Genomic DNA, 18,928 nt, shown 5'->3' with positions numbered 1-18,928 from the left:
ACTATCTTGTCTTTCACTAGTCTTTTAGAGTAGTATCAATTCTGGACAAATCGCTTCTCAAGATTATCTCATGCCTTGTTCAGCCTTGAAGCTACTAGCTTCAGTAGGGCAATTTCTCCATTTCTATTTGTCATACATTTTATTTTTTTCAAATGACTATCTCAAATTGGAAAGGCACCTTTCTTCCACAGAGGGAATTCCTCCATTCAGACAAAGTCTTCACCTCCTCATCCCCCGGGTCCCTCAAGACTATTATATAAACATAGATATTATGGTACAGAAAGAGGCTTACTGCTAGATTAATGCACATTCTTAAGTTAGAATCCCAGCTCTAAGGTGGAGAAGGACATGGACATTGTATGGTGTCCCTTTATTCCTGTTCCACCCAGTGTAAGGACGATTTGGTAGCTGTCTATTAAATAGTGGCTTGGGAGAATTGTAGCCAGTGCAAGTCTCATAGTCTCACTGTGCGGTAGCCACAGTGCAGCATTGCCTGCCCCCACCAAAACAGGCAATGGAACACCACCAAGGACAGCTGTCTGCTCCTTATATACCAAATACAATACCAGTTTAAATCTGTCTAAACACAGCATCTAGAATCACAGACTTAGGAACTTGGGATTGAAAGTGACCCTGGAGATCCTCGAGTATCACTCCATCACACAGTAGGACTGACGCCAGGAATGAAGTTCCTCACCACGGGAAGATAGTGGAAGAACTGACTCAAGACTCGGAGAGCCTGGGGCCCAGACCTCAGGTATTCCCTACAAATGTTTCCATGGCCCCTGTTGAGCCACTGTAAGAGGAAACCTCCCAAGCAGAAATGACTGCGGTTTCTAACACAGCACGGGATGGAGTCAGAAACGGACTTGGGGAACATACCTCTAACAACTGAGATTCTTTCTTTTTGGATGACAGGTGTAAGTGCCGGTCCAGTAATGAGTAAAACCTCTCACCATCCTTTTCAAATTTCTTCTTCCTCTCCTAGACATGGAACAGAAAGCTTGGCATTAAATTTATATGCTTTAGTACTATGGCATGAGAATGAATGATACAGGTTCAGGTTTCGTGTGATGAGTTCCTGCCGTTCCTAGGAAGCAAAGAAAAACTACAGGCAGCGCAGAATGTGTTGGTTTGCACTGAGCTCAGCAGTTTTAATTTCCTCAGCTACAATCTCAAACCTTTTTACCTACAAAAATAGGCAGTTCCTGGCTCTTTGGCGCCCATTCCCTATGGAGGGATCTCTTGCTCAGCCTAGATAGAGCAGAAAGGGCCTTGGTCCTGCCTCATGTGATGTGACAGACTTTGTTGACCTTCCATGAGAGGTCTCTCTGAGGAGTATATGGCAGGGGAGGGGAGGAGGTGGGGGGAGTGGGAGGATGGAAGGGAGAGGGAACTGGAATTGATATGTAAAATAATATTCTTTAAAAAATATAATAATTTAAAAAAACTGTACTCCACAAAAAAAGGCAGTTCCTACTGGTTAGAGCTGAAGTCTCTGCAGGCTCTTGCTCCAAAAGTGGCACTCGCGGGAGGGGGGTGGGTCTCTGTTCCTGCACACCCTTTCTTCCCTTCACATATACTTATCATTCATTTCATCATTTAAAAAGAAAAAAGAAACAAAACCGTGAAGCAAATGTGTCCGGGAAAGGCTAATCGGCATGAATCTGAACGACTTCCAACAGCCTCTATTCCAAGACAACAGGAATCAAGAAGCTCCCCCACTGAATTCTTTGGTGTTATTGAAGTATTTACGGCTGCATATTACAGGCTAAAGGAGGGAAATCCTGGGAGATTTAGATAGGAAACAAGAATTCACAGCTAGCTTTATGGGGGTGGGGACACAGTCTTCACTCTCCTCGGCGATGAAATGTAGTTAACTTCTCTGCTGCTCAGCACAAGGAGAAGTCACGGGGCCTCTAAAGAAATGCTGACAGCCACATTTGCCACCGACTCTTTGTCCTGATGTTTTCCTCAGCTTGACAGGAGCTCACAGTATTTAGGAAGCGGATCCTCGATTGAGGAAATGCCTCCATCAGATGGCCTGTAGATTATGTCTGCACGGCATTTTCTTGATTAATGGTTGATGTGGGATGGCCTAGCTTACTGCTGAGTGGTGTGACCCATGGGTTGTATAATGTGGTCCTGGGATGTATAAGAAAGCAGGCTGAAAAGGCCATGAGGAGTAAGCCAACAAGAAGCACTTCTCCATGACTTCTACTGCAGTCCCTGCCTCCAACTTCCAGCCTTGAGTTCCACCCTGGCTTCCCTGATCTGTAAGCCAAAGAAATCCTTTCCTCCTCAACTTGCTTTTGGTCATGGCATTTTACCCCAGCAATAGAAACCTAAGACAGAGAGTGGTACCAGAGAGTGGAGTAGGGCTAAGACAGATACCTGGCCATGTTGGGGGGAGGATTGTGTAAGGACTTCGGGAACTTTGGGCTAGAAAAGTCACTAAGTATTCGGGAGAAATGAACTAGTGAGGTAATTTAGAAGAAAACGCAGTCAAACAACAGAGGACCTCTAAGACTGTTTTCACCATGCTGACTTTGAGTGATGTGTGTCAACAACATAAAAAAAAAAGTGTTTCATGCTGGGAAGAATTCCGTTTTAAGGTAGACTACTGGTGAATTGTAAGAGTTTCCAACAACTAAATTTGAATGTACCGATTAATTTGGGTTGAATTAACATCTGTAAAATAATATGGCACCTAGGTATTAAATTGCTTATCCAAAGACACCTAGCCATTAAGAGGTAGCACAAACTACTTAAAATAGCTTTTCTTAAAGCCAGCACTGACTACTGGACTCGGGTTTATACACCTTGACGAAGAGGGAATCTTAATTAGGATTACTAATGCTGAGATGAAACACCATGACCAAAGTCACTTGGGGGAAGAAAGAGTGTATTTAGCTTACACTTCCACATCACAGTTCATCAAAAGAAATCAGGACAGGCAGTGCTAATGATGAGGTCACGGAGGTGTTCTACTTACTACTGGCTTGTTCAGTCTGCTTTCTTATAGAACCTAGGACCACCAGCCCAGGTATAGCACCACCACAATGGGCTGGACCCTCCCCCATCAATCAGTAAGAAAATGCCCTAAAGACTTGCTATAGCCTGATATTATGGAGGCATTTTCTTAACAGAGGTCCCCTCCTCTTGGGTGACTTTAGTTTTTGTCAAGTTGACATAAAACTATCCAGCATAGACAGTGTTATGGCTTTGGAACAACCTTCTGTCTTTGTACAAAGTGTGCCCTCCACTTCTCATTTTCCTCCTTCTACTTCACTGGCTAACCACAATTCACTTTCAAGATCCCGTCACTTTATGTCAATGGAGTGAGTTCTGTGTGTCTCTCAATGCCTCCATATCCTAGTCTTGTTTTAGGAGTCCCTCCTCTGAGCCCTCAGCACTGCATACATACTAACATAAATCTGGTATGGGGGTGCATAGCTCTAATTCCAGCCTTCAGAAGGATGAGAGGAAGAATGAAAATTTTAGAAAAGAAAAGAATGAATAAATAGGAAGAAAAGAAGAATAGGGATGAAAATAATTGCGGAATTGTAGAAATATATGAATGACATTAATATGTTATTCACTCTGACACAATCTAGACACAAGAAACACTTGCTCCATCACATGTATATGAAAACACTATGATAACATTTATAGGCACTAAAACTGCTACACAAAACTGAAAGAGAACAAATTATCAAAACATGAAAGCTATAAGCAAACTACAATTTCCCTTCTAATTGTAAGACTTGCTCTGTAAGCATACATTTAGCAATCGAGTAATACAAATTCTTTTATCTGTGTTCGACACAATATAGCAAATACGCTTGTGTTGGGCACAGGCATTGGCCTGAGGTAATCTAGAGAAGGCAAGGCCACTGGAACCAGCATTCAAGGCCCTCATACTCCAGTAAGGGCTAGAAATACACCTTAAAAGCTCATTTTCCTTTCACTTCTTAAAACATGAGGGCTCTCATTAAGCTACCATCATTCTTCATAAACAGAAAAATATGCAGCACAAAATAGCGATGGAGAGTGCTATTTCTTCTGTATGGGTTTAGTATTGAGACACACCCTTGCTATATAGCTCAGACTGGCCTTCAAATCGTCCCTCCTCCATCACCCGAGTGCTTGGATTAAAGGCATGCGTCACCATATCTGGCGGAGATTACTATTTCTTACACTGTTGCAAGGATCTATCCTTCTTTTCAACTGAAAAGAAAGGCATTCTCTCTTCATGGGATGTGCCGAAGTGCATGCTGAAGAAAACAAGCATCCTGCGTAAAGTGTTTCCTGTGCATTGCATAGCTCCGCCAAGCAAGCTGCTCGGAAGACGCAGCTGGACGGGGCACGTAAAGAGCGTGACAAATGTCCAGAGAACATTGTGTCCAGGCAGGCAGAGCCAGGCAACTTCTGTCCTTTTTAGAGGAAGTTAACATGAGCTGCCAAAGGTTTAAGACATTGGTTCTGGTTCAGCAAATCTCTCATGGACTGAGGAGGTTCTCTTTCTGGCCAGAATAAGTTGGAACCACTCGGGTTGACAAGACCAGCTGTGGAGCTGACAGCTGTTTCTCTCTCCCACCTCCTACTTGGAAGAGGCTGTGAGCTTATATCAATGTCTCCACCCACTTGCACCAGTATCTGCAGTCCCAGAATGCAGCAGAGGGGGGTCTGTGTGGCCAAGGTATTAATGACTCCTTGTACAGGGTGCTGATGCTGCTGTCAGTAGGAAACGAGACCTTTGCAAACAGCAGCATGTGAGGGGCCCTCTCAAGAATACAAAGAAAAGACTTACTATGCTGCTTAGTAAAAAGAATAACCTCAGAAAACTGAAAACAGAGAATAATAGTTCAGGATTTTTTTTCCTGTGGTGGGAGTAATAGTGATGCTAAGTTTGCTCAACCCATGGCCTCTTGTATATGTCTTAGGGTTTATATTGCTATGATAAACACCATGGCCATAAGCAACTTGGGATAAAAGTGTTTATTTCAGCTTCTAGTTCCATGACAGAGTCCATCACTGAGGAAAACCAGGACCAGAACCTAGAAGCAGAAGCTGATCCAGAAATCACGGAGGAGTGCTGCTTACAGGTTTCCTTGGCCTGCCGTTTTATCACACCAAGGACCACCAGTCCAGGACCAGGATTACACATAGTGAGTTGGGCCCGCACACATAAAGCATCAATCAAGAAAACGAGGCACAGGTTTGTCCATAGATCAGCCTAGTAGGGACTTCTTTTTTTTTAAACTGATGTTCCCTTATGAAAATGTCCAGCACACAAGGCAAGTGTTCAATGTTCTAACACTAGGATGCAGCCTCGGGTCTTCAGTAATAGTTTATGGTATAGATTAAAATAACATGGCAGAAATTGTGGTGCCTTTTACTAATGCTGAAATTGCGTCATTATGGGGAGAAAGTGAACACTGGCAAAGAGCTTGCAGTAATTCATTGGGAGAGATTAGCAACAAACATCCCAAAGCAAGAGACTCCAGTTTATAAAATGAACTAATTGGATAGTCCCTCAGATAACATAGGAAAAACCAATTTCTGGAGCCCCTAAATTCTACACTAATGCAAATAAATCAGGAAAGGCAGGTGGTAAGTCAGAACATTTAAGTAAAGTAGCTCAAAGCCCTTATGATTCAGTTTAGAAATCATAAATACATGCTATAGTATTATCAGATTTTTCAGAAAAAACAAACTCTCAATATGCAGAAAGAGTTGCTTTTTAAAATATATTGAAACTGCTGAACTTATTCCAAATGATTCAGAATTAACTTTGTTATTTATTTAACTACAAGTAATCAAAAATAGAAATCATCCTTGTATATAACAAATATCACATCCCATACATGTTTAGCAGGCCCTCTAAGACATAATAATGATAAAATTGATCAGCTAAAATTTCATAAGAAATACCAGGTTAATAGCAAGGGTTTAAAGAAAGATTTTTCAATCATTTGGCAATGAGCCAAAGAAATTATAAGGACATGTCCTACCTGTTCCTTGTATAATCAAACTCTATTACCTGAAAGATGTTACCTAAAAGGTACTCAAAGAATTTCACAAAAGGATGTGTTTCATTTTGCAGAGTTTGGAAAATTAAAATATGTGTACCATACCATAGATACATATTCATAATTTCAATGAGTAAATGCTTTAAGTTCTGAAAAGGATAATTCTGTTATTACACATTTATTAGAAGTCATGGCTATCATGGGTATACCTGCACAAATTAAGACTGACAATGCTCCACCATATGTCTCTAGTAAAATGAAGTAGTTTTTGCATATTACAATATAAAGCATATTACAGGTGTATCACACAATCCCATAAAACAAGCAGTTATAGAGTGATCTAATTGTACTTTAAAAGATATGCTTAATAAACAGAACGGGGCAATAAAGATCTCTTTCTGAAAAAAAGGGGGAGGATATGGAAAGGATAAGAGAAAAAAGGTAGGTTATTGAATATACTTTAAACTAAAAATCAACTATTCACCCCCAAAATTTTACATTGATATGACCCAATTATGGGTCAGGAGTTAGCAACTAGTTGAAAGAAAGGTAATCATAGAGCCTGAGAGGGAGTGTGGTAGACATAGAGAGATGCACAGGAACTAGTAAGGAGGGATTTGGAGTGGTGTAGCTTTTTTTGTTTGGTTGGTTGGTTGCTTGGTGGAGTGGAAGAATGCTCTCTTTCGGAGATACTATCAAGGATATAAGTTTAGCTAGGTGCTAGTCAAACTCTTTGAGCTATCAGGTTTTCACCCCAGCCTTTTATTCTCAAGTCTTACTAATAAATAGAATGACTGAGATTTATGCAAAGCTACCTTTAGTGGCAGCAGCAGAGTCATGGCCTGTGAGAACAGAATTCATACTAGGCTGAGGCCTAAGTGGCTGGGCCACTGCCAGAGAAGCAGGCCAGTAACTGGAGTCTCAATTACTGACTGAAATAGCAATAGATGAAGGCTTATCCACTGTGCCTAAGAAAATAACAGAGTAACCTGGAAATGGGGCATTGTAAACTCTCAAAGCCCACACCCAATGATATGCTTCACAACAAGCAAGGCTGCATCCCCTTACGGTTATATAACCTGCCCCAAAGTATCAACAACTGGAGGCAAATTATTCAACTATGTAAGCCTATGAAGGATTTCATTCAAAATGAGCCTATGAGGGGTTATCATTTAAACCACCATAAAAGTTTAATTTACACTGCAGAACTTAAAGGGATTATGTATAAAGACAGTTTATGTTTTCACATTAATGGCTCACAGTAAAGGAACTAACATTTAGCATCAAGCTCTTTTATAATTGATCTCACTAATCCTTACAACATGGATGGAATTATTACCCATGCATTACAGTCAAAATTACAGCTAAGAAAGGTAAAATGATTCCATATCATAGAAATAGTAAATAGAAGAATTAATATGTTCACTTCTGTTGATGTGCTGTGATATTCTCATACAGCTGCACTGTATACTGGACGCAGGAGCTATGCCATTTCTCTGTGCCTTAGGTTTTTGATATTTATTTGATTTTCTTAATCTTTGAACTGGCAATAAGTGATCCTTACCCCAAATTGAATACTATGTGAGCATCTTATGAATATTCAAGCATATGTGTATACTTAAATATTGCAAAGTTAGAAGATGCCATCATTTATATCTATCCCAATGTGTTCTTTTCTTAACATAAATTAAGATGTCAAATGGCCTCTTTGAAAGATCTCTGGGAGGACCACGATGTTGTCAACTGGCCCTAACACAGAATCATTAATCAAGATTCCATACAGCAAATACTTTTTCAGTTTGAACTTCTGCCCTCCCTGGCATAATTTTCATCTTCCTCTCTTTGACCACCTTTCAGGAAACAGAAACAGAAGAGCATGGCAATGTGGGAAACAGAATTAGAAAAAACAGTCAATTTCAGAAGGATAGGAGAACTAAGAACCTTCCCCATATCCAAATATTTCCCCTTCTGAGATGAGTATCTAAAATGAGAAAATGACCTCAAGATTCTGGTCTAGATTCTGTTGATACCTAGTTGAGAAAACATAAATCTAATTACCTAAGAGAAAATAGCCAGGTGTGGTGGTATACATCCTTAATTTTAGCACTCCAAGAAGCAGAAGCAGGAGGTTCTCTTTCTGTGTTTGAGGCCATCTTTGTCTACATAGTGAGTTTGAGCTCAGACAGTGCTACATAGTAGGACCCTATCATCACAAAAGTAAACTAAAAACAAAACAATGCATAAAATGGAAATAATTCAATAAACAGTTTATAAATGCATTAGATGTTCAAGTATATTGTAGAGTGAATAACTTGCTCAAAGTCATATCAAACAATTCAAGATTGGGATCCTGGGGCAAACGAGATATAAAGCACTTGCTTAGCATGTGTGACTCCCAACTCTCTATTGGGACAAGAGAATCAGACATTCTAAGCGTGAGTTCCTAAACTCTATCCCAACTATCATCAAGGAGATCAAAGAAAGGGAGGCTATCAATCTGTGGGCAGGAATTTCAGGTAAGGTATGGGCATGCTGGAATAAGAAAAATAAAGGGGGAAAGTGATGTATCTCTATTTCAATTAAAAACGTATTTTACAGGAAAAGAAAAAGTTCGAAGGGTTAAGAAGAGATTCCCCCAGACCCTATCCTTTTCTCATTATACCTCTTATGTTCCATCAAAAATATTTTTCCCATTACATACTTTTTTCTGAGTATGAAACTCAGTTTGTAGAGTGTTTGCTTAGCATGCAAGAGGCCCTGCATCCAGCGATGCATAAGATGGGCATGATGATGCATGCCTGTAACCCCAGCACTTTACAGAGACAAGTAAAGCAGAAATTCAAAGTCATCTTCAACAACATAGTAGATTAAAGGCCAATCTGGTATACATGACACTCTCTTAAAAATAAATCCTAAGTCTTTCCTCTTACTCATTACCACTGACGTTCAGCCAGGACATAGTTTACTGAATAACTGATCCGCAAACTTCCCACTGGCTATATTCACATACTTTCCCATGTGATATTGCATTGCCTTTCACTAAAGGCAAAATGTACTTCACTTCTGATACTGAGCTCATCCAGATGACTAATTTTAGCCATTGCATTTGTGAAGAAGTGATAATGTAGCAGCTTAGCGTCTTGCATTAAAATATCTTCTCAACTGCCATGCATTGTTGATATCATCATAAGAAAAAATATACTACCACTTTCATGTCCCAGAAGAATACAAGCACATGGAACAAATCAAAAGAGAGCCCCTGGCTCAAGCCAAGTCCCATCAATCTCAACTGAAGCCAATCAAGCCACTCTAGCTAATATATAAATGAGCTAGAAATAAATGTTTACTAATATATGCCACTGAGTTTTATGGTGTTTGTCATGTTAGTTTTATAAGAGGTAACCAATATGTATGGTTTGATGAGTCTTCTACTAAAGTGTTTGGGGGCCATGATAAATGTCTAAAAGGACTGAAAATTGGAAATCAAGTTAAATTTCATACATATTATCAAGTGACTTCATGCATAAACCAACCTTTCTAATATGGGAGCTGATCACTGAGCTCAAATACTAGCTTTCTTACAATTCTTATTTCCCAGCCTGAATTACCTCATGTGCAAAATGAAGAAAAGAATAATGCTTGTATTGGAGGGTTGTGGCAAGCTCGGAAGAGATAATGCATGATAAATAACACATATATTGAATATTTGATAAGGGCACGGATGATCGTAAAAGTAGTACCTTCTACAGTGTTGTCAAAGAGGGGAAAGTAAATATTTTGAAAATATTACATTAAAATATTTCCCTTTAAGTATAAAATCTAGTTGGTGGGGTACATGGTTTATCGCTGTGGTAGAGCAGATGTTTCGCATCTATGAGCCTCTATATACTGTCACCAGCACCCAAAATCCAAACTCTGCATGTGGTTAGAAGCGTTTTAGCCCACTTACTACCCAATAATAACTTTCTTTCAGTGTCTAAAGCTATAAAAGCATATAAGGAACTAAGTATTTTTGAACTAAGCATATTTGAACTAAGTTCAAATAGACAAAGGCTATACAAACTAATAAGCAAAAAGCACATCTGGTTTTCCAGGTGTGGTAATGCACTCAAGCCGTTCAGACAAAAAGATTATGAACTCAAAGCTAGCCTGGCACACATAGTAAGACCCTGTCTTACAAACAATATAATCTGCGGTCATGCTCTCTTAGGGAGTACACACGTCTCTATGAGCAGAATTTAGTTTCCTAGGGGAGATTCTTACAGAGGAAGCGAGCCTTTGGAAAATGGCTGTCCTCCAGGACTATTGAGCCTGATAGGACAGACAACGTACTGCCAGTAAAGTGACAGAACTCACAAGTGTCTACCGCTTAAAATATGGGGAAATAAATAAAACATTATATTAACTAAGTTATCTAGATAGATATTTGGCTTGGAATATTCATTAAATCGAAAAATGTATCCTTTGGCAGGTTAACGACCTAGCTAAGGTCTAGTCTTGGTCTGTATTAGTCATAGAATTTTAAAAACACATAAATTATACAGTTCACTCCTCTCATTTTCAGATAAGGAAAGTGAATTTGATCTATTACTATTCTTTTACATTGTGGTTAATTTTAATAGCAGAATGGACCTTTAAAACTTGTTATTCACGTCGCATTTTCAGATGAGATAACTGACCCTTAAAGAGGCACAGTTTGCGATGGGAGAAATGGGACCAGAGTAGAAAACAGGTGCATCCAATTCTGTCTGAAAGAAAGGGATGGTGACAAGACAGAATTATGTGAAAGTAATGGCTCTGGGGAAGGTTACTGCAGCAGTATCCCCCTACCTGAAGTTTCAAGTCTTCTCACAGGAGTATAAGTTATCTAAATGCAAGAAGAACTCTATCTAAAATTCAAAGCTAGAGGACATCTGTGAAGAAAAGTGTGATTACTTCTTTTTTAAAGACTTATTTATTAATAATGTATACACTGTTCTGTCTGCATGGATGCTTGCACGCCAGAAGAGGGCACCAGATCCCATTATATAGATGGTTGTGGTTGCTGGAAATTGAACTCAGGACCTCTGGAAGAACAGTCAGTGCTCTTAATCTCTGAGCCATCTCTCCAGCCCATGTGATTACTTCTGACAAGTAGGAATATAATACAATATAAAGGAATGGTAATAGATCAAATTCAGTTATGTTTTTAAAAAACTAAAACTCACAATAAATCTAAATTATATATACAGGTGTCGTGTAGCACTTTTCTCCAAGATGAAATCCTTCCATCTTGTAGGGAAGTTCTTTAAGACACAGGATGTTAACAATGAGGTAAAAACAACCAAGTGTGGCAATGGGAAGTGAAACACTTCATACTGTAGACAAGCTAGTTAAGACAGGAAGTATACAACTCAAAATAGTCTCAGGAAGTCCCTGAAACTGACTTGATTCATAAGACCTTTCCTTCCTCAAGAGTTTAGAAACAGTAAAGACTACTGAGTGGCATACTTGGACAAGCTGAGCTGCTTAGAAGATGTTCAAACTGAGTAGCCCAAAAGAAGCAGAGATCAACAAAACAACCTGGAAGAAGTCAAACTGTCTAAAATACACAGAGACCAGCCAAGCTTAGACCAACTGGAAAAAAAGACACTTTCCTACCCATTGAGCTACCAGGAGCTTGTACAGTATGCCCAGGTTTTTATCTTTTATGAGTTGTTGTGCTCAGAGGCTGCTCGTTTGTCTCCTGGCCACCCAGATTCCTAAAATAATCACACAGAATCTGTATTAGTTAAATCACTACTTGGCCTATTAGCTCTAGCTTCTTATTGACTAACTCTTATATCTTAAATTAACCCATTTCTATTATTTTATATTTTACTATGAGGCTCGTGGTTTACCAACAAGGTTTCAGCATATCTGTCTCCTGCAGCAGCTCCATGGCATCTCTCTGACTCTGCCTATTCTCTCTCTCTACATCCCTGTTTGGATTTTCTGCCTGGCTTTACGCTGCTAAGCCATCGGTCAAAAGCAGCTTTATTCATTAACCAATAAGAACAACACATATACAGAAGGACTTCCCACACCAAGTTGTCACCTATGCTTGGGTATGCTTGAGTGGTGCAGTTGTCTTTGAGTCACATCTGTAGGTAACCCCAGTAAAACTCATTGACTCACCAAGTTGGATGTCTGTACTTTGGCCCCTCATAAGTTCCTTATATGGGCTGAGTAGACAGCTGTTTGTATCTCCCCAGGAATAGCAGGAACTGTACACATACACTCTTAATATCCTTGCAAAATCCTGGGTCATAAAATGTGACCCAAAAGAAAGAACATAGTCAGAATATAGGACCTATCCCAAACTGTGCCACGAACTTGCTGTGTAATCTTTGAGGGCTCCATTTCTCTTGCTGAATCTTGAATGCAATCTCTTTATAGAAGACAGGATATAAAGAAAACTCCTCAGTGCTTATTATAATGGCACAGACAAGTTTTATTTTTCTTCCCTGTCTATGAGTATACTCTAAAAGGTCCTAGTTAAGTTATAACATCTCTATTCATAAAAGTTCTTGACTAACAGTCAGAGGTCCAGGCCAACATAACAGCCTTCCTCCTTCCTACTTCCTTAGCTATCAAGCAGGCAAATATTCTCAGGGCAAGGAGAGCCTGTCTCCGAAGCCAAGGGGAGTATTATTATTCCCATTTGTCTTTGCCAATTATTGACCTAAGAGTTGGCCCATAACTCAGCCCATGAGATATAAGGCAAAGACTGCTGGCAGCTCTGAGGAGACATATGTCTCTCTAGCCAAAAGAATAAAAATGGTATATTAATGGAGCCCTTCATTATTACACGGGGTACTGGAAAATAACAATGTACTATGATAACTTGTGGCATCTATGACCTTGCAGTAACATCTAAAAGAACTGTAGAAAGAAGACTTCGAGGTGACTTAGGGAAACTTGGAACCTCCTCCCTCCAGAGCTCTTAATAACAAATGTTGTCATGGTATTGGGTAATTTTATACATAAACACGGCTAGGCCATGTTGCCCAAATGTCTGGTCAAATGCTAGTCCAAGAGCTGCTCTTAAGGTAGTTTGTAGACAGCAATTAACACTAAATCAGTTCACTTTCAGAAAATCATATCACCTGGCAGAATGAGTGTGAGACTCATCCAGTTAATAGAGGCTTTAGGAAATAATGTTTTCCAATCAACAAAGAAGGATATCTTCATACCTCAATTGCAATGTAATCTCTTTCTGTGTCCAACCTGACAAGCTGCCCTGCAAATTTTAGATTTGGTAACTCCCACAGTCATTTCCTTAACCCACCATCCCACCTCTCTCTCTCTCTCTCTCTCTCTCTCTCTCTCTCTTCCCTCTCTCCTTCCCTCCCTTTGAGACCTATGAAGGGGTTATGTCCTGATAAATCGATCATAAGTTAAAAATGTTTTAAGTCAAAAATGTTCAACTACACTTAACTTACTGAATATCAAACACAAAACAAGGTGTGGTGACACATACCTGTAATAACAGCACCTGGGAGGCTGAGATTAGAAGTTTGGGGTCATCCTGAGCAATTAAATAAGACCTTATCACAAAATTTTTAAATAAATTAAAGGCCTGGGATTTTAGCTTTGTGGTAGAGCACTTGCCTGACATGCACAAATCTTTAGACTCAACCATTAAATGTGGGGGAAAATGGTTAGTAACACAGCAAACCATCAAGTAGAATTTGGTTCCCCTTGTGTGTGGTTTATTGCCCCCACTAAACAACACAACAGGGCATCATATCACATTTTTCCAGTCTGAGAAACATTGAAACTCAAATTTTAAGTATGTTTTTATGAATGCATATTGCTTTAGAAACACAGTATAGTAAAAAAAATTATAAAGTCAAAACATCAAACATCAGAGACCATATTTACACATATCTTATTAATTCTATTAATCTAATCCTACATTAGAAATTATTTAAAAGTAAGTGATTCATTCAGTCACTTTAATTCCTGTGTTACTTTGAATGTATTTGGTCCCCATAAGCTCACAGGGAGTGGCACTGTTAGGAAGTATTGCCTTGTTGGAGGAAGTGGTCTTGTTGGAGGAGGCTGGATGACACAAGCCTTTAATCCAGACCTTGAGACTGGCAGGCACACCTTTAACCTAGACCGTACCTTATGCTGAAAGTGTGTCATGGTGGGAGTGGACTTTGAGGTCTTTTTTCTCAAACTTCATACAGTGTGCCTGTCAGTGGACTTCCTGTTGCCTCTGAGTCAAGATGTAGGACTCTGAGCTCCAGCACCCCATGTGCCTGCGTGCAGCCATGCTCCCCACCTTGATGGACTAAATCTCTGAACTGTAAATGTTGACTTAAATGTTTTCTTTATAAGAGTTGCTGTGGTCACAGTGTCTCTTCACAGCAATAGTAACCCTAACTAAGACAATCCTGCATACTTATTTCTCTTAGCATACTAAGTATTACTGAAGTGCCAGGAACCAAACTAGAATTTCCACCAATCCATTTGTGAATCAACACTAGTAGTTAATAATTTAGAATTCATTGTGCTAATTTTATTTTATGCTTCTCTGGTGTAAAGACAGAAGAACTAAGTAAAGAAAAGAAATAAATATTTCTGAACAAATAAACTTTGAAGTTTGAAAGACCAGACAGACACTGGTTTAAGGCCTGGCCCTGCCATTTTGTAGCTCCTGTGCCCCTGAATACGTTCTTATCCTCTGAGAGCCCTTGTTACCTCACGGGGTGAATAACAAATATCTTCTTCATGGGATATGTGAGAATGCAATCTTCTTACTTCACATCATATCCTGATGCAAAGGAACCAAATGAATGTTGTCCCCACACATTCCAATACCTACACAATGTGAAAATTCTGCTTAACCAATATACTAACCACTAGCCACACATAGTTATATTCACTTAATTAGAATTAAACAAAATTTAAAATTCCATGTGACCCTCAGTCACAGTGGAAACTTGTCAAGTGTACAGTATGTAAGTACTTGTGGTTGGAAGTTACTTGAGTGGCAATTCAGATACACATTTGATATTTCCCCAGGGGAGGGGTAATAAAAGAATCTGCAAATTATAATCTAAAGCAAAAGGTCATATACTCTTGATTTCCCGCCGTTCCATGTGCTTCAACAGTAAAGCTGAAACCAGCTGATGATAACAACAAAGAAACAAGGTCATGGAGGCTCTGTTAACCCAAACAAGATGACTCTCAAGAATTATAGAATGTCCCAATGGGGAGTTCAAATGGGAAGGGCACTGGGAAGGTTAAGGCAGACACAAGAGTCTCATTTTGGTTATGAAAGGGAAGAAAAATGGTGATGCCTTTGTTCAGTGGCACAATTCCTTACTACTGAAGGATGCAAAAGAGATGAAAAATAAATGCGACTCTTTCCTAGATCATGTTCTATTCTATGTTGTGTATTATGAGGATGGTACTCTCTTTTAACTCTGATCTTCCAGCTAAATTGTCTTCCTTTCCTACATTTCAGGACTAGAACACCTTGTCAAGGGGTCTACTCTGAGACAGGTACTTGTGATCAGTTATGACCACACTTGGTGTTAAGCAAAAGTGGCTAATATAGTCACTATATAGCTAGAGAGTAGATTTGTACACTTCAAGTGACTTCTTTCTTCTATATGCAAAGAGTAAACACTTGATGAACCAAATTCTCTTACATTTTTCTGTGTTAGGGTATGTTTTTCTGGGATGCAACACAAAGAAAGCTCTGTTATGTTAAAAAACTGTTACAATCACCTAAGAAACATTTGATACTAAATCTAGGAAAGATGCTTAGATCCAACAATGCAGAAATATATATACACACATATATTATATATTAATATGTAAAATATAATATCTATAGTAATATATAATATATATTAAGAGAGATCCTGATAAGAATTTCACATTTACACAAGAAGATATATGAAGAACTTTCATGGCAATATTTTTTATGCTCATTAGCATGGAAACAGCTGACTACCAATGAACAAGATAAGGTAAAGACACCATATGACAGTATATGTTCTCTCTTATTTGTGGATCCTAGATCTGAATCTTCACGTGTGAGTATATAATCTGAAGTAACTTTAGCTACCAGGAGAGTAAAAAGGGACCATGTAGTGGTACTCTGGGGAGGGGAAGTAGGCCACAGGTACGGTGAAGAAGAAAAAGGGAAAAATAGGGGAGGGCAAGTTCCCTGAGGAGGGGAAGGGGACAATACACAGGGAGAGGAAAGGAAATGGGAACACTAAAGATGCTTGGAACAGCCAAGGAAAATCATATTATTTTATTTGTACTTAAAATTACAGATAAGGGTGTGTGTGTGTGTGTGTGTGTGTGTGTGTGTGTGTGTGTGTTGTCATTATGTCTTTTGTTGATCAAACCTTTCCTAGTGCCTAGAATGCAGCCCTCGCTATCCCTATCTGCCTCTTGATGTCTGAAATAGTTCCCTCCTTTGAACTGAGGTTTCCTCCTAGATAGACAACGTGGACTGTTTGCTTGAGGTTCTGATTCTTACTACAATGTTAAAATCTTGGTACGCCTGTCCTATGTACTGTATCTCAGTTTTCTCGATGTTTACTTTCATACCAAGGTTTTCACTTACTTCCACCTGCAGCTCATTTGGACTTTGAGCAAGTAGTGCTATATCATTGGTGAGACACAAATTATTGATTTTCACACCACCTATCTGCACACCTATCTCCTCATCCTCCAGGGCTGTTGCTATCATAGATTTCAGGAATATATTATAGAGAAGTGGTGAGAAGATGCATCCCTGCAACACTCCTATGATTGTCTTAAACAAAATTGACAACAAAATTACAAGTATGTGAGATACTTCTCTTGAGCTGCCTTCTTTACAACTCCCAAACTTGGACACTGAAAGGCTCCTCAGAACAGTGGCTAGATGTGTTTGAGATGGCAGGTCTCAGGAGGATTCTAGGCGTCACACGAAAAGATAGGCTGTGCAACAATGACATTAAGAAACATCTCCACCAACAGAAGGAAGTAAATTACAGGATACAGCGTGAGATACTTCGACGATGTTATAAGAATAAATGACAGCAGATACCTAAAGACAGCACTGCTTGGAGGAAAGCATGGGATAAGGCGAAGAGGAAGGTTCAAAAAATGCTGGATAGACAGCATAAAGGAAGACTGTGGAACCTTGTGTATGACAATAACACAAGCATCTAGGACTGCCCAGGATAGGAAGAACTGGAGAACAGCCATAAACAGACTGCTCATGCATGCTTAACCATTACCAGGACAGTGATGATGATGATGATGATGATGATGATGATGATGATGATGATGATGATGATGACGATGATGTGTATGTGTGTATATGTTTTTAAACAAAGTTAGGCAACTTGGGGTGACAATGCTCCCCAAAAAGTCATAAACTATCTAACAAAAAACCTCAATGCTTCATTTCAAGATGCTCATCAGGGGAGCCAAAGAGACTCTCAAAACAATGCAGGCTAATCCCATTGCCCTTGGTTTCCTCCTGGAAAGGAAGACCTAATTGCTGAATCCGGCACAAACTTTAGACATGGGACTTGGAGGAATTCAGCTGAAACTGACCTGAAATATTCCTCCCTGAGGACTAGCTCTCATAGTATCAGAAGGAGCTATGCAAGCAGCCCAGAGAGAAAAGTAATCAATAGTCTTACCCATCTATGACACCGATAAACCCCAGAAATGACTAAAATATCAAGATATTTCAAAGGGACAATAGTGGAACTTATTTATTAGGGCTAATAAATAGCTATCTAATTGGACATAAGGCCCATTCAATAGAATAGAATTCATGTATGGTACAATAAACCTAGCCAAGTACTTGTGGCTGGTAAAGCCATGGACCCTAGAGGAAAATTTACTATTGTCACTTTCCTAAACTAGTGTAATTTCAACCTGTATTCCAAATATCCACAGACGAGTACAGCTCTCAGCCCTCATCTAAGAAGCTTCTTTTGCAGCAGGTGGAGACTATTACAGAAATTCACAACTGGACAAACAGAGAACAACTGCCCATGGAGTGCTTAGCTCCCGGCTGATACAGCTACAGCACAACCCCTACACCTAAGGCTCAGGAAACACCACAGAAAAGGGACTGGAGGGATTGGGAAAGATGGAGGACTGCAAGATGGGGAAGCGGTACCCAGGAAATCTCAACAATATGGCTTCCTAAGCAAGATCTGAGTAATGACAGCACCAGCCAACATGCCAATGTGGATGGGGGAAATCACACAAGGCCCCGCCTCTAGATAAAGAGCAATTAATGGCTGCTGAGGGAGTAAGAGTTAATCATCTCCAGGGACAAGGACCCTGATACATTATTCAATCCCAAGTGGTCAGCCATAAACTAAATACATGTGAGCAACACTAAAGAGACACAGCAGGTTGTATTTATGAATTTAATTTCCATTATCACTTTGTTTGGCTGGTTTTGAGCCGTACAGAAACATATTCATCTACCATGCAATATTTGATAGCACTTCTTTTACTGCAGCATGTTATTTGTTGCATTCATCCACATAATGGCATACAACAGGTCTAGTTCAACTGATCTCCTAACTGCAATAAAATTGGCCCCAATATATTTATTTACTCAAACATTCATAGGCATCATCAACTACTTTGGAAACTTCTCACAACAAGGCTAAAAGGCTAAGATCAAAGGTCAGTGCTATAGCGTTATAGTATGATGATTTCCTTTAAGACATAGATAGTATGTTTACCCCATTGCTAGGTTGAAAAGAAAATAGCCAGTTAGCCATAACAAGTCATTGCAAGGATAGCCATGTCAATGGTAACAGAAATAAAGCTACTTTTATTAGATACCCTCTAATAAAAGGATGGAGAAAAAGGCCACA

General features: G+C 39.5%; 1 protein-coding gene across 2 annotated transcripts in view; it reads right to left on the bottom strand.

Moving 5' to 3' along the window:
- The window catches only part of Ophn1 (oligophrenin 1), a 351,260-nt gene that overhangs the window by 178,628 nt on the left and 153,704 nt on the right, over positions 1–18,928 (bottom strand). For both annotated transcript variants that reach the window (XM_005358630.3, XM_013350521.2), the window contains exon 6: positions 883–984. In XM_005358630.3, coding sequence (XP_005358687.1) covers positions 883–984 — 102 coding nt within the window. The remainder of the gene's footprint in view (positions 1–882; positions 985–18,928) is intronic.

This window comes from Microtus ochrogaster, chromosome X (genome assembly GCF_000317375.1).
Source record: "Microtus ochrogaster isolate Prairie Vole_2 chromosome X, MicOch1.0, whole genome shotgun sequence".
In the NCBI taxonomy this organism is placed as follows: domain Eukaryota; kingdom Metazoa; phylum Chordata; class Mammalia; order Rodentia; family Cricetidae; genus Microtus; species Microtus ochrogaster.
The sequence above is the reverse complement of the archived record's forward strand: the minus strand, read 5'-3'. Positions and strand labels throughout refer to the sequence as shown.